The following is a 16,879-nucleotide window of genomic DNA, read 5'->3' on the forward strand; positions in this document are numbered from 1 at the left end:
TCAAGCACAGGTGGTAATAAAACCTAAGTCTCTAGAATGGCAGACGCAGGCATTGTCCACTCATCTGCTCTGCCTTTTAGAATGAACGTGCCACTGCACCACACTCGCCTTCCAAGCCTGGATAGAATCCAGGAAACCTAATCTCCAGTATTCTTTTCACGTCTAGCAAATAATTGTGTAACGCATTGGCAGAATGTATCAGACTGTCTCTGGTGGCCGATACACCTGGAGGACAGAAATCATTCCTGTAGCTAAGCTGGCGGATGGTGGCTGTGGAGTAAGGGTGTGTGCGGGGTATCTGTCATGGATCTTTATGGTTGAATATGATAAAATTTGATTATTCAATTTTCTTTTTGGAGAACTGGTTTAAATCAATGAGAGAACCTTTATTTTAACAAATTGTACAAAATTTCTCAATTTAACCATGGCATGTAAGAAAACACAAGTGTGGTGTCCCTGACTTTTAGATTAGGAGATATGGTAAGCAGACTATATGCCTTGACTCCTATTAATGGGAAAGTAGGCCTATCAGCAAGCCCCTGTATACCCAGAATGATGGACAATCTGATGTCTTCAGTGGAAAGCCTTCTTTGGAGGCTGACATGATAGCTCCCCCTAGTGCATGGTTTCCCTAACTGGGGGGGCATGAAGAAATTCCAAGGGTGGTCTGAGGCGACCCAGCCCCTCCCCCATCATTCTTCCTACCCAAAGAAAGAGCCGGCCTTTGCTTCTGGCTCTCAGCCCCTGCCATTTTATGTGGATGACCCAGCACAGCCACTATAAGAACCAGGCAGCCAGCAAAGACCTGTGTGGAGCTAGCTGCCTTCTGCCAAGCTGATGGAATGTGGGTTGGAGTGGAAGGAGGAGGAGGATAGGGTTAGATGCAGGACTGGGGATGGGGTAAGAGCGGCGTCTAGTGGTGGGAGGGGAGGGGCTCAGGTGGGTGGCTTGCAGGCAAGGTGGACAGCTGGCCTGGCAACACGGGGCAGATTGGGCTGGCGGGCAGGCAGCCGGTCCCAGCAGTGTGAGGCTCGGGCGGCTGGCACATGACTGGGGTGAGTGGCTGGTGGGCAGGCAGCTGGTCCTGGTAGCGTGGGGCTCAGGCAGGGGGCAGAGGGGCAGCTCCGACAGGCGGCTCTGGCAATGCAGATCTCAGGTGGGTGGGTGTCTTGCGTGGACAGCTCTGGCAGCTGGCACAGGGCTCAGGCACCCAGCCAGCTGGGGCTGCACCAGGCATCCACCAGGGACCAAGAAAAACTATTTGTGCTTGTTTTAAATTTTAAATAACATTTTTATATCAAGGTTTTTGTGTTTATTTTAGATTACAAATGGAATTTTTTGTTAAAAAGGGGCTTTGGATGACAGTAAAGAAGAGGCGGGGGGGTGAGAGTTTCTCAAAAATCAAAATGGGGGCGTGATGCTGAAAAGTTTTGGGATCATTGTCCAAGCATTTTTCTGACAAGTAAGCTTGCTCCTTCATAAATCAGAGTAAAAATATTTGGAAGCAGATTATCCACCATAAGACTTCAGATGCGTAAGGACCAACCAACACTATCTCTGACCTCAGTTCTTTGGCTTATTCGCATTTTGGTGGCTGAGATCCCTGAAGGCACTTGATCACAACCAGGCCCCAGAAGATAGCTACAAGTAAAGAAGGAGCTGGGGAAGGGTTCCTAGCACTAGTTTTAGAGGAGATCATTAGGGGGGTGATCCTGGGAGTATTTTGTGTGATCTGATATTTGGATTAGATCACTATTTCCTAAACTGTGTTCCATGGAACACAGGTTCTGTGCAATGTGAACAGGTTTTTCATGAAAAAAATTTGATTCTAGCAATATTTTTTCCTTCTAAAATATTAAATAAGAAATGATATGTGTATCAAAAACACTAAGGTGTTTGAATAGTATTTAGATTGTAGGTATAGTAAAATTTATAATGCATTCATGATAGTATAGTTGTTGTTATGCAACTTATGCTGAAACAGAGATGCAAAAACACTTCCATTTTAAAAAAACCTGTCAAATGTTACTTATGTTTATTTTCCAGTAGTTCTCTGTAAAAATAACAAATTTATAAAATCAAAAATATTTAAAATATTTTTCCATACCTTGTTTGTTTTCTATTTCTTTTTCATAAAAATGTTTTTTAAGCTGTAAGGAAGATCAGTCCTTTCTTGAACAATAGCAGCCTTTCTATTTTCATACCAAAGAATGACACTAACCATCCTTCTGTTGCCCATGTATATTGATGCTTTTGTTTTGGGTTGGTACTTTATTTTTAATTTTATACTTAATGATAGGGTTGCTAACCATCCTCCTGTCAGAAAGACATCAGTTGTTCATTCAGATGATGATCTCTTATTTTTGCTCTTTGTAAAATGAAAGACCTCTAAAAAAACTAACTCTTAAATCAACTTCTGAACATTATGTGCGGCAATTTTTTGTTGTGTAAGAACTCCCCTCCCCCCACGGGCCACCATGTATGTGTTCCGTCAATGTATTCCAAGACCAAAAGATTTCCATGGCCAAATTAGTTTGGGAAATACTGGATTAGATGATAGTCCCCTAGCTATTAGGACTGTCATACAAACATCCTTCTGTTATTGGCCTTTACCTGTCATTACTGTCTGACTTTGCTTCATCATTTGTTTTTCCTCTTTAAACATTCTACTGTTCACCTAAATAATGTTCCATTCTTGCTTTTTAGTTTAATGATGTTTTGTTGTACACCGGTAGAGGCCTGACGGCATCAAATCAGTTTAAAGTCCATGGACAGCTCCCACTGTATGGTATGACAGTAAGTATACCACAACTGTGGGAATTCAGTGGCTCAGGGCTTACATGTAATATGTAACTTATTACTTGTTTGAGTCCAGGCTGGTGCACCCATGTAGCTAATAGCCTACGATAAAAGGTCAGAATTGTGTTGTGTCTTGCAGGCACTTCCCTTTATTTCAAGAGATGCCGAAATTCACCTTAACAACAATGGATTCTATGGCTGCATAATGCCTCCTGAAGCTCCCCAGCTTGTAGGAGGTGTGGCTGATGTGTCACTCTTTAGGGCTCACCCCCTATCTCTCCGTTGCCCATCAGATCTGCTAGATTAGTACAGTTCCTGAGGGCACAAAGGACTCGGCATGTGTCCTCCATTTATTATACCTTTTTGTGTCCAGCAGCCTCACATATCCACCCTAGGACAGAGTACAGTCTAGCCATTAATGTGTAATCGGTAGCCTCTCATCAGGTTGTGCTGAGAAGCTGGTAGAAAAGTCCTGAACAAGCTAGTGCAGTTTTTCTTTGTATCATTTTCATCACCACTTTTTTAGTGTATTCTTTGTAAATGTACTTGAGGCCTTGAGTACAGTACTCTCAATACTGTCTTTGAGAGATTTTTTTTTAATTTCCTCCAACGTTTTGGGGTTGCGTTAATTCATTATTTCTGGAAGTCTGTATTTGCTGATCCTAGGATGAAGCATGACTGCTACTGTTACTGGAATTTCCATAGTGTTTCTGTTATGTTCCATGTTTTGTTTAATATTTTCAAGAATCCAGGCAAGCACCAGTGTTCCCTCTAATTTTTCCATCAATGGGTACAATAAATTTTGTTATGTGCACCACCAATAGAAGCACTTGAATCCCTCCTGGGGAGCCGCCCAAGCACTCAGCTTACAGGGAACACTGGCAGGCACTGTATGTACACCTGGCAGGATCCAGTTCACGCGTTGTGTTGGTGCTTCTGAGATTCCAGCCTTGCATGTATCAAAGAATTCTTTTCTTATCTTGTGTGTGTCTCAGTATTCTGACTGAAAGAATGGAAATTATTGTACTTCAGTACACAGAACAGCCTGAGGTAATCACTGTATTTAAGGCTGAGTGGGGGGGGGGAAGTCATTGCTATAGTGATCTTTTCCTTCCCACCTACTGCATTTCATTCTTCTCATTGCCTAGGCCTTCAGAACTCCTTATAAGCTGCTTTATATTTTCCCTCCATTTCCATCTTGGTGAATCTCAGCTATATTTCCCATCTGTCCCCTCCCACTGTTTCTGTCCATATAATATATAATTATATGATATATGAACCTTTGTCTCCTAGATAGAAGAAAGTGAAGAGGAATGGGGAGTTCCTCATTGTCTTACACTACGAGGTCATCATCAGTCCATTATTGTTGCTGCAAGGTAATTCATTGTAACTGCGTGTACACCCGTCTCTCATCCTTTTGTGCAGGAAGCATAGAGCAGATGAATAGAATTTTATTCCAATCTGCTCTTAAAATTATTTCACACAGACATGCTTGCTGCTGCATGAGCAACAGGTTTGCCAAAAAGCTGTGAAAAAGAGAAATGTGAATTAGAATCTTGTGTGGCAACTCTGCAGACTCAGAAGAAACAGCCTAGCTAGACAAATTTAGGCATGATTCAAATTGTGATTAGCTTTTAAAGTGTCCTCTCAGCTTGGCTGAAAGTGACTTATACCCAGATTTCTGTTCTTAGTACCCGTGCTGAAATGGACAAGTGGACTGAGGACATTCAGATGGCAATAGACTTGGCAGAGAAAAGCAGCGGCCCCACCCCTGAATTACTGGCTAGTAGCCCGCCCGACAATAGTAAGTAGTGTACCCAGTAGTCACTAAAATTCAGTGTTAATGGAAAAGATGACACTCCTTGAAACACAGTGCAGCTGTATCACATTACCCCAGTGTTACGAAACCTGCTGGCTGAGGGTGTAGTCAAGTATAACTTAGAAGTAGGTCCAGGTTCCAGTTTAATGCTTTTTATTGATGATCCCAATATTTCCGTTCCTTTTGTTTTAATTCAAATGTACAACAGTGAAACTCAACTGAAGATAAGTGATTGTAAAAATGTTCCTAAGCATCATGACTTCAGGACATGTTCTAGTGCCGGCTTTAGGGAAGTTTTGGTTCACAATATTAATACAAAGAGAAATAGAGCCAAAGTAAAATACCTTAGTGAGTGTTGAATGTGTTAACCCAGAGGTCAGCAACCCCTGGCAAGGGTGCCAACAGTGGCATGTGAGCCGATTTTTATCAGCTCAGCCCCGACCCTTCTTCACCATACAGCTGGGAGCTTGCTCAAAGCCTATGGATTAACAAAAGACCAACTAATGCTACCAACCACCATCTAAACAGTAAAGCTCTGCATCTTTATTTATTTATTAATGAAGCTGTTCTAAGTAGGACTGTTGGTGACTTTAATAAGTATCACTAGCACTGGGATGGGTACATAGAGGTCAAAAGGTCAAATTTTGACACTTTGCCTCACAAAGGTTGCTGACCCTTGTGTGAGCCTTTTAAACAAAGCTACCCCTTTAAATTTCTGGGTGAACCTGTTATTTATAGAAGAGTGTCAACTAAAATCTGTTCATGGAATTGTGAAAATATAAACCACTTAGCAGAGTTGGAGCTTCATGTTTAATAATTTTACCAATCATATATGTTGCAAGAAAGATGCTTTCTCCCTGAATTTCATAGAGTCTCCTGATGAAACTACTGTAGACCAGGAATCAGAGGACGATCTCAGTGCATCCCGCACCTCACTTGAACGTCAGTCACCGCACCGTGGCAACACTACGGTGCACGTCTGCTGGCACAGAAATACCAGCGTTTCAATGATCGACTTTAGTATTGCTGTAGAGGTATCTGCCTCAGAACAATCGGAACTGCAGCTCCAGAGAATGTCTCTTCAGTGACAATTTTTCTTTTTACTCTAGATGTTGGATACCTCTCATTAAATTCAACAGACCCTTTATTTGCCTTTTGGAGTTTTAACATAACTAAGTTAGCAATCTCTCTCCAAAAACATACATCAGTAGCTTGGCAAACATTTAAATTTTGATTATTTGAAATCAATTTTATTCTAATTTCACAGAATAACCTGATTGTGGAAGTCTAAATAAACTTTCACATCACACTCAGGCTACCAAAAAGAAAAAAAAAAAAACCCCACCTCCCTTTGAATACTTTTGCTTGCTAATATCTATTAATGACGTAGTAGTGCTGAAAGGACATTTGTCTCTGGAACCTGTAGGCTTGTTTCTTGGTTGTCTATACTAACTGACTTTCTTTACTTTAGCCATCTTTCTCTAGGACCTTAATGTGCTCACAGCTTTTTTTCCTCTGCCATATTTTTTATTTGCACTTTCCTCTTCACAGAAAAATCGATGTGATTATTATTTTGATTACAGCTAAACCAGTTTCATACTAAATGTTAAGAATCATGGGAATACTAAGTAGAAAGGTCTCCAGTATCGAAATTATTACACTTATTTTTATAGAATAACTGAAATCTAAAAAAGTCTTTTTTTCAAGTTTTTTAACATATTTATAAGATGTTTGTGACTAATTTAACGAAAAAGTATGACATTTTACATTTCTGGATCCTGCTAAGATGTTCGCTTGACTTTGGTTCCAAAACAGAGCAAAAAATGTAAACTAGGTAGGAAAGTAAAGATTTGAGGGAGACCTGAATGTACCTACAAACCGTATGTAAATTAAAATGCTGCGCAAATAGTTAAAAAACCCTTAAATAGATTGTAAATTGGTTTAGCTCCTTTAAGACAACTCTTAGGACATCCATTTCATTAGCGAATGCCTCTAGGTTGCTCTGTTTATGATGATCTATGGGGCCAGGGACTATGCATACTTTATCTGCAGTGTTTTCATTACTCTTCAATTTACAAAAACAGAGTTACCACTTACATTCAAACTTTCAAAAAAAATACATGAGGCTAAAGATTGCTATTTGTCTGAAGCTCTACTCTGAAGCAGAGGGGCTGAAATGAGAGAAATCTAACTAGACTTGATACTATTGCACTTGTACTAGAAAATCTCAGGAGGCTACCAACCCATCTACCTGTTAAAAAAAAAAAAATTACAAGCGCTTGACCCCTAGGCTTGTTTTCCTAGGATAGCAGTATAGTTATGTACTAATTAGATGATAGATCAGGTTATACAGCATGTAGCTGAGTGTAGACCAAGCCAAAAGAAAGACTAATGTTTAGGGTGACCATTATCTCCCCTGGCCAAATATGGGACACAGGGGAATCATGCCGTCCTGACTAAAATGGGACAGATGGTTACCCAAAGTCAGTCAGGTGGTGGCTGCCCTGTGGGGGCTGCCACCTGGGTGGAGGCAGGATGTTCGCTGGCTGCAGAGGGCAGCTGCAGCTCTCAGCTGCCCCATGACTTGGGGTGCCAGGAATTGTTACCCTGCCAGCAAAGCTCTTTACTTCCTCCAGCCACAGGGAGCTGGGAACCAGCGGCAATCACAGCGGTCTGGCGCCCAGCTCCCCCAGCCAGGGGAAGCCAGGCAGCAACCATGCCAGTCTGGCTGCCCCAGCTGGGGGAAGGTGGGCAGCAGCCATGCTGCTCCACTGGTCTGGCTCCAGACTGCCCTAGCTGCAGGGGAGCCAGAACCTGGAGGCAGCTGCTGGGGAAAAATGTGGAATAGGGAGCAATTAGCTCCTTTGGCAAAATAAATCAGGATGGCCCCCAAACTGTGGGACTGTCCTGCCCAAAAAGGGATGGATGGTCACCCTTTTAATGTTTAACAGTTTCATAGTGACTTCCATGCATTGTTAATTTCACCTAGAGGTACACCTTAGTGTAGAAAGATGGCCATTTCTGTAAAGCCAATTCAATAAAAATTCACTTCATGTTTGAACTATTTTAATGATAAAATATTTTTAGTTATGTTTTGAGAGCTAATGCTCCACTGCGTGATTTTTTCCTTCTCACACTTAAAATGTCACTAGCAAACAATGGAAACTAAACAATCTAGAGGCACATGCCATCCTGTATGCATACATCTTCAGTTGCATAGATAGCTGCTCCCATCCTTGACAGGTTACCATTCATGCTCACATCACTCTGTGGCTTTCACTTAAGCATTATCATTTATTCTCTTTCTGTCTTTCTCCCTCCTTTCTGTCTTTCTTGTGGTAGAAGATCCTCTAACTGTCAGTGACTGTTCTTCCCTACCTGCTGGACTGATCAGTGATCAGCGGCCTGTTTCCATTTCATATGTCTGCTGGTACCGAATGCAAAGCCTGTCCTTTTATGATATCCTTCAGAGTAATGAGGTAACAAAAAACTTAAGGAATACAATTGTATGTAATTTAGGTCAAATACACCATAATCCAATTTTAAAACTGAAAAGAGGCCAGGTTGGTATAAAACAAGGCTTTAAAAATACATAAAGCCCAATGCAGAAAAGGGGGTAAAATGTCAAGAATTCTTTAATATCATTCTAGTGAAATATGTTATTACCTACTGATTCTTTTCTCTTCTAGTAATAGTTAGGGATAGTAGAATTAAATATTCATTGCTGCAGATTCAAATTATTATGTAGTGAGGACTATGCAATATTTAACATTAAACCGCTACACAACTAGGGGCAGGGTGTGTTGAATTTTGCAGACAGTTTTGTTCCTCTGCTATGCTAGCACCACATCTACACTCTAAGGATATTGCACAGTCAGCTTCCAGGATGCTGTGTCCTTCGTGGTTGCTTTGTTGTACACTTAAAAAGAGCAGGAATCAGCACAACAGAAATCTTGTAGGAGCCAACAGACTTGTGGAAGAGAGGATTGATTGTACATGTGTCCGTGGGGAATGGATGGACAAAAATGGAAAGAAAACATGGCAGTAGAAACAGGGCCCCAGGTTAATTACAAAATAGAAAGCAGTATCTGAAAGAACACCATTTTGGGCACAGAAGTGAAGGAGGAATAGGGGAGGCTGAATCACCTAAGCAAGGGACATAGCATGATGCTAAAAGGAAGACAATCTGTTGAATTTCTCATTATTAAAATCCAGTTGTTTACAGCACCATCTAGAGCCCATGGAGAGAATGGGCATACAAGCTGAATGAGGAGTGGTAAATTAGGCTCCTAAAAACCAAGTGACAAAGGCCAAGGGTTAGAGTTGTTTCAGACCCATGTAAGAGAGGGAAAATAAGGTTTCAAATTTAAGTTCTTTTGGTTCCTATTTTCTGTCCTATGTTTAGTTCATTAAAGAAAAGTTTAAATAGTTGTTAATAACCGTACACATTGGATGTAACGCATTAGTCAAGAAAACTGCCCACTAACTTTTAAAAGAATACTAAGTAGTACACTATTTTATAAGTAATTTAAACTTAATTGAAACTTATCTTACCAAGTTACCCCATTCAACAAAACGGTTTCTGCATCTAACAAGGTAACAGCAGATATTTTTAGAAGAAAACAAATTATAAACAAGCCTCGTTTAAAGAATGAGAGGGATTTCTGATTCTGAAAGTTTAAAAAAAATGACCAGTAGGAATTATAAATTAAATAGGAAACTAAACATTCTTTGCATGAGACTTCACTAATTTCCCTCACTGTGAATAATTTGGTTGTGCTTGTCTTCTTTTTAACTACTTTCATCGATTTCAGAATCAGCTCTCTGGAAACCTATTAAGAAAATTCAAGAACAGCAATGGGTGGCAGAAGCTCTGGGTGGTATTCACGAACTTCTGTATGTTCTTCTACAAATCGCACCAGGTAAACAAATTGCACAGGTTTCAAAGGCTTATGTGTTTCAGAGTAGACACCAAGATAAGAATTCAGAAAACGATCGGTTCTGCTAACGGCAAGAGGAAGGTATGGGGTTATTATAGGTGGGGTTTGTAGCAAACCTATAATTAAGGTTGCCTGATGTTTTCTGTTGTTGGTATACAGTGCCTGCCCCATACAGTTAGTCACGAAAAGCATGTGTGTCAAGTCTTGTATTGAAACAGCCTATCCCCTGGACCTGTTACCAAAATATACAAGTAATTTTGGTGAGTGGATGGTTTAAGAGCCATCTCATTTTACTTCAAATGTGAAGAGTTTAACTTGTGCTGGAGAAGAATGGGGTGATGGGAAAAAAACACTGGTTAAAACTATTTTTGTTTGGAATCCCAGGAATACTTTAGTCAGAAACTTCAGTTGAAGGCAAAGAGTAATTTATCCTCAGAGTGATGGCTCCTTTTTTCTTCCACTTGAGGTGCACTTGTGGTGGGTACGCACCCGAGAAGCCATTAACATGCCCAGTTGTCTTTGCTTGCACCCCTTCCCTCCTTGTGCTCTGAAGCAAGGCTGGCTGACTGCCTCTACAGTTACCTTCTACCACTTGTTTGAGATGGAGATGCTCTAGTGTCTAGAGCTTTAGTCTACATTCTTTGTTTTATTTGTATAAATATTTCTGTTTTGATAACATTTTTGATTAACTTTAGTGCAAGGTCATATGTTTTAGGGGTTTGAGGCAGTGATCCAAATGTAGTATATGCCAATCCTTCCCTTGTTGAAGCTGTCAATCCTGTGAGTTCAGACTTCGCAGCATTAAATGATCCATCAGGAACATTCAGTCAAACACTGGCCCATTTCACAGAGATACTACAAAGTACCCTTTTGCGCATGGTTGTCTCTGGCTGCAGGCTCACTGGGAGCAAAGTTAAGGACTCTGGCAGTCATGAGGTGGGTTTGGTATAGCCAATCCTCTAGCTTTCCCAAGGAAGTCTAATAAACGAAGGAGGTCTTTGCCCACAAAAGCTTATGCTCCAAATTATGTTAGTCTATAAGGTCTCACAAGGCCTTTTTGTTGTTAATAAACCCTGGAGGATCATCCCTTCACTGGAAATAACCTATTCAATGGGACAACAGATGAACTATTACATATCCTCAGCGAGGCAAAAGCAGTGTGTGTTATCTGGTTATTTGTATTGTCTTACTATCAACAAAATCCTTCTACCCTAGAAGGCATGGTATATAGCACAGAAAACACATTCCTTCTTTATTCACCCACAAATAGGTCCTCATGCTAGGAACTCCAAGAAACATAAATCAATCCTTCTTCTATCAGTTCTACCTGGCTCAGATTTCCCTATGCCTTTCCATGCCCTGTGCCAGGATTTCCCTTTTGCTTTTGATTGGTGTGGCACCATATAGACAGTTGTGTACCAGAAATCATGACCACTGGACACACAATAGTGTTCTGGTCCACTCCCACTCCCAAGCCCCCTTCTCTGCAGGGACCCATGTCATGACAGTCTTCTCAGACAGAAACTGTACACACCCTGCTAACGGGAGTGAGAGTTTGAATAAAACTCATTTCCCCTTTGCTGCTGTGGTACCAGAACTATTTCCTTGTCCCCAAGAAGAGAGGGTACCTAGAGTAGATTTCAGACAGCTGAATATCTTCAGCTCTTGAGGTCCTGAATGATTGTCCTGCCCTCTGTAATCTACGTTACTGGAGAAAGCGATTTAAAGGACAACGCTGATTCAAGAACAAATGGATATAAACTTTAGAGCTACACATGAGCCCTCAGCAGAAACACTGTTCCAAGAGTTTGTGCTTTCATTTTATTGGCAATTGGATTAGCTATGTACAGGAGAATCAAAGATTCAAAGGAATCTTCCTTTGAAGATTCTGGTAATGGATACTTCTGTGGCAGGATGGGGAGCTTACCAGAACTACTGTGGACGATGAAAAGCTCTTGTCCCATCAGATCCATATGCTGGAATCCCAAGATACTTCACTTGCATGCAGTGCATTTTTGCCTTCTTTTGGGATCTTGCTATGCAAATACATTACCTCCACAGACAAGGATGTTAACCAGGGTTTAGATGAATTCAAAACTCCTGTGAGGTTGAGGCAGGAAGGAAATGGTGACAGTTACATGGCTAAGAGAGAGGTCATGCAAACATACAACAGAAGTTCTTTCACTAAAGTGTGTACTTTAGTCTAACACTTAAATTCCTAAGCATGTTTATAATGGAAAGTAGGTCAAGCCACTTCCAATAAAGAATATTATAAGCAGTTGCTAAAGAGCCAGGCAGACCAAAGTAGTCCAACCAGAAGTAAGTGGCCTATTGGTAGTGAATGACTGGGATGAGATCATACTTGGTAAACAAGAAAATATGGAAACCAAGTTACCTACCTCAGATTTGCCCTTACAGAAATCGATTTAGTTGGTGACAAAATGATAAGGGGATGAGCATTCCATTCAAAACGCCCACTTTCAGCATCTTAAACTATGTGGGAAGAAGAGCAGAAAGAACAGAACAGCTCCACATCACTCACAGGACACAGGAACCGGTCCAGCATTGTTGCATTGGTCAGTTTCCTGGCTCCTTAACTTATGTAGGGCTGTGCAGGAATGCAACCTCCATAAGTCGGGGTTCTACCAGATACAGAGTCTATGCCTTGCTCCCTGGCTCTGCTAACTGCTGCACTGAAGGTTTTGAATTTTACTAGTGAAGGAATCAAGGCCATCCTGCCCCTTAACCCTGAGTTACCAGGATTGTGATGGTGCCCAGCATACAGGCATGTCGCCACTGATGATGTTTAATTTTGTGCACGTGTCAAGTGTAGCATGTGAGTGGACAGCACAGAAGAATCACAGTTAGTGTAAAGGAAGTAAATATGTTTTATCTATATCCACGGTTCCAGTACCAAGAATGATTGAGGAGCCACTGACGAGGAAGAAACATTAAGTAGAGGAGAGTCAAGTTCCAGCATAACCATCAGTTCTCCAGATGCAGGAAAAGTAATCAGTGCTAAGGTTGACCACACACTGGTTTGAAATGGGGGTGGGTCTTAGCATCAGAATACGAATAGGGGCTGGTGTAGACTCATGTTCAGGCCATAGAACTGAACTCAATGATATGGGAGAGAACAGTAGGGAGAGGACTAGCTAAGGAGGGACAGTGCAGAGTCTTCTGTAGTAGGCAGTCGTTCAAAAATGGAGCCAGCTTGTATTCGTTGAGGAGTAAGTCATCACTTTTTAAACTCTTAACAAAGCTGATAAATGAGTCCCAGGAGCAATGCTCCTTTTATACGCTGAGGTCTAGGAGCCAGCAGCTGACCAGAGCTATCAGTGGTGAAGAAGCAGCTGCCATTCCATTATCTGGTTTTCTTTAACTTGAAGAGATTCAGAAGCTGAGAATAACCTCCCAGGCAGCTAGAGTATTAATTGAATGTAGCTCTGAAGTTGGCAGGAGCTTTTTTCTGAAAAAAAGTTTTATGCTCCAATGCCCTCTTCATTACACAAGCTTCCCCTACATGTTGGGGACACCTCTGCAAGGTAGGCAGTTAGTTATAAACACACATTCTAAAACAGGCTGGATAGGTTAGAACCTGTCAACTTAGCCACAGAAGCAATGATTCAATACCAAGGTAAGTTTCATAAACCAATATAAGCTTTTCTTTTTATGCCTCAAGACTATTAACTGTACAACAGCAATGCAAGATCTCTATAGCATCTGGTTAGCAAAGGTGTGAAGAGGTTGTGTGGAAATGAGGGGTTTAGGAATGTTCTACCCTTTCTGTCCTGACCTGACATGCAACATATCCCTGTGGCCCTAAGACACCCTAACCAAAGGAATCTTATCTAGTATGTGGACTCCATTGAGGCAAATACTCAGAGTAGAAATGCCTGTTTCTGTTTGGATGAAGTTATTTGAGTATAATAATCATTTTGAAAAAGAAATCATTGTGGTTTTACAAATGGCATATGTCCCTCTCATTTAAGATGGGTTGCATACGACGACAATAGGTTGATTAGGTTTGGCATTATAAGCTACTGAGTGAATGTTTATTTTGACATTTTACAGTATAGATTTGTTTTCCATGAAAGTGTGGGAAATTGTTAAAGGTGTTTGTATATTTGAAGATTTGTGGCCCACAGTGCACTTGATGTCACAGCATTTTTCGTCTATTTTTTCTAGGACAATCATCCTTTAGCGAGCCTTCCTCTATTGGGCTATTCACTTACCATTCCTTCTGAATCTGAGAACATTCACAAAGATTACGTTTTCAAGTTACACTTCAAATCCCATGTGTACTACTTCAGGGCTGAAAGTGAATACACCTTTGAAAGGTATGTCACCAACAGGAAAATAGTGTCTTTGTGCCAGGTTGTTCGAATGACATTAGGTCAAATGCAAGCACAGTGAACTGGTGCAGGAGTCCATACAGCCAACTCAATTCATCACAGTTAGAAACTATTCATTAAACTGAATATACTGTTTCAAAGGTACCAGGAGACAGCAAATTGGGCTAATTCTCTTGAGTTACCATATCTACTTTTAAGCAAAAGTTTATTCACTGAAGTATGTTATATACCAGAAATAAAAGCAGTTAGTTCATTAAAAACCATCTGGCTGAATGCCCAACAGTACATTTTATTTGTGGAGTATGAAACATGTCCACCTACCTGGCATTCAGTAGTTGTGCAATACACATGTAACTTAGAGGCCTTCACCCCAGATCTACCTCTTGTATTATACCTAGTAGTTCGTACATTCTTTGGGGGCAAGGACCATCTTTTTTTTTGTTTATACAGTACAATGGCATCCTGGCCCATGACTAGAACTTCTAGATGCTAAGATAGTACAAATAATATTAGTGGTGTCACTTTCTATACCCATATGTCTCAGTGTATATTTTGCACAATTCAAAATCACTAGAAAACACACCACATGTAAAACAGACCAGAAAGCTGGTACTAGTCCCAACTCCCCAGTGAATTTGCTTTCACCAAGAATTAAATTTAGCTCTTTGCTTCAACCAAATCATGTTATGTGCACCTCAATGGAATGGGAGTTTGATATTCCATTTGCTTCACAACCATTTTTAAGATGATACCAGATCCAATCAAGTTTCGAAGCGCCTCATCTAAAGCACTCTTAATATGAATTTTTTGCCTATTGGGCTGAAAATGTTACTGTTTGATATGTGAAAATTGTACCATCTGTAGACAAATACCAACCATACATCTTCCCATAGAAAGTACTTTTCCCTTGTAATGCTGCTTCAAATGAACACAGCTCACTTGGTGATGGACTCTCATAAGATACCCAGTTCACTGCTGTAAATTGGGGAAATCATCCTGTGACCCCCTAAAAATAAAAAAGCAGGGTACATGTTTGGTGCATCTTTCCAGAAAAGACCCTCTGGGCTTACCTCCTTTTGTCTTTCTTCCACAGATGGATGGAAGTGATCCGAAGTGCCACCAGCTCTGCTTCACGTGCCCATGTTTTAAGTCATAAAGAATCTCATGTGTATTGATGGCTCAACACTCACCCTAGTTGATCATTCTAGCAATTGCTGCTTTTCTAGAAGACATTTGAATATATTTTCTTCCGTGACATTTAGTACAACTTACATTTGTTTAAAAACAAAACCACCACAAATGGTTTTACAGCAACTTTGATTGCCTCAGCAAAGCTGTTTGACCTTAAGTCTTTCACACCTGCCAAATAGTTAACCATCATCCTGATGACAGGAAGTAGTTTCATGTCCCGTATTTTTTGTCATTCTGTGTGCTGTTTTTTTAGCTTGTGCCAGTATTAAAATATTGTCCTTATTCCAGTGCCAAATGCCAAAAGACATTTTTTCTTGCCTCAAAGATTGCACCTGAAAAACCATATAAAGTTCACAGTCTCTAGTGAGGAATATGCTATTTCTTCTCTTTTCATAATTTTTTTAAGATGAATATCTGTAGACTGCTGGATTTTTAAAATGTAGTATGGATTTTCACAGTATAGAATATAAAGATAACAGTAAGCAGTCTTGCAGCAATGAGGTAATTTTCAGATTTAATGTTTCAGTCTTTCTACATACTATTCAAGGAATTACTAATTTTCTATCTTAAACAGTTTACAGCTCAATCTCATTTCACTTTGGGGTTACATATACATAGAGTATAAATAAACTTATAGGATGTATCTTGCCTTTTTCTGGGTGCAAGCTGACCAAAATTGTGTGTCTGTTAGTTTTGAACAGGGAATACTACTTGCAAGATGAATAGTTTTAAAAAATGATCAGTGCAATATTATTTGGGCTATTAATGTACTGTGAATGGTGTGTACAAGGAGAAATTAAAGGCTGCTGTGGTGTTTTGCTGTTTGTTTTAGAAACCCAACAAACTCCTTATGGTACAGGAACCACAGCTAGTTGTCACTGAGTAAACTGAAGAGTGCTTTTGGTAATTAAAGTGGAATCAAACACTATAAACTGATGGTACTACTTTTCAAGGCTTTCATGGTGCCTGCATCTGAGTGCAACTGTTCCATTTCTAGCAGAAAATATGTAGTGGTGTACAGCCATTTTTGAAACTCTTAGAATGGTACTACTACTATCTCACATTATGATTAATATATAGAGAAGGTGAAAAATATGCACATCAACGCAGAAATTTTCTCCATTTGATGTAATCTTCTGTTGTATCAAATAGCATTTTTGGATCATCCAGTGGTCTAATCAGAATGTCAAGAATCTGTCAGGAATCACTCTGCAATGATCAGTTTTATTGTTTATGTTATACACATTCTATAAAACACAGGTTCAAACACTTTTCTATTTTACTTAAGGGCTCCTTTCAGGGAACACTGCATGAAGTCAAAGGGACTTGGATAAGTATGGGAACCACAAAGAAAGGAGCAGGGATTATTTTACCACCTTTTTTGTGTACTGGATTTGTTAATCACTTTTCCTGACAGTGTGTATAAAATGGCTTAAGTATTGCTCACAACAAAAGGGAATAAAATACCTCACAACACAATCAAGCATACTGCAGTTTCAAGGCAAAACTTTGTCATTTGTCTTTTTTCCCCATAACTTTAATGAATCTTTAGTACTCCCAGGAGGTACCAAATTGCTTCATGTTAATGCTGCAAAAACATTTAAATTTAATTTGTGCACCCATGCCAATATTTTTCAAAAATAAGAGACTAAGGTTAGTCTTCTAAATCCTTATTATAAACTTGAAGAAATCAAGGAAGCTGAAATTATTCAACCACACTACACTACTCCATCAGGGTTAGGAATTTGAAGTCATGTGGGTGGAATTTTCAAAAG

General features: G+C 40.2%; 1 protein-coding gene across 8 annotated transcripts in view; it reads left to right on the top strand.

The window, feature by feature from the left end:
- Nucleotides 1-16,045, top strand: part of FARP1 (FERM, ARH/RhoGEF and pleckstrin domain protein 1) — a 298,536-nt gene extending 282,491 nt beyond the window's left edge. For 6 of the 8 annotated variants that reach the window (XM_074989432.1, XM_074989485.1, XM_074989467.1 and 3 more), the window contains 7 exons: nt 2,707-2,796; nt 4,093-4,175; nt 4,491-4,603; nt 5,489-5,652; nt 9,433-9,540; nt 13,747-13,898; nt 15,007-16,045. In XM_074989432.1, coding sequence (XP_074845533.1) covers nt 2,707-2,796; nt 4,093-4,175; nt 4,491-4,603; nt 5,489-5,652; nt 9,433-9,540; nt 13,747-13,898; nt 15,007-15,088 — 792 coding nt within the window. In that variant the 3' untranslated portion in view covers nt 15,089-16,045. Of the gene's footprint in view, nt 1-2,706; nt 2,797-4,092; nt 4,176-4,490; nt 4,604-5,488; nt 5,653-7,960; nt 8,098-9,432; nt 9,541-13,746; nt 13,899-15,006 lie in introns of those variants that run through there. The other 2 variants (XM_074989476.1, XM_074989492.1) reach the window with 2 other exon arrangements.
- Nucleotides 16,046-16,879: the final 834 nt, after the last annotated feature.

The sequence above is a fragment of the Carettochelys insculpta genome, chromosome 1, assembly GCF_033958435.1.
Source record: "Carettochelys insculpta isolate YL-2023 chromosome 1, ASM3395843v1, whole genome shotgun sequence".
Classification (NCBI taxonomy): Eukaryota; Metazoa; Chordata; order Testudines; family Carettochelyidae; genus Carettochelys; species Carettochelys insculpta.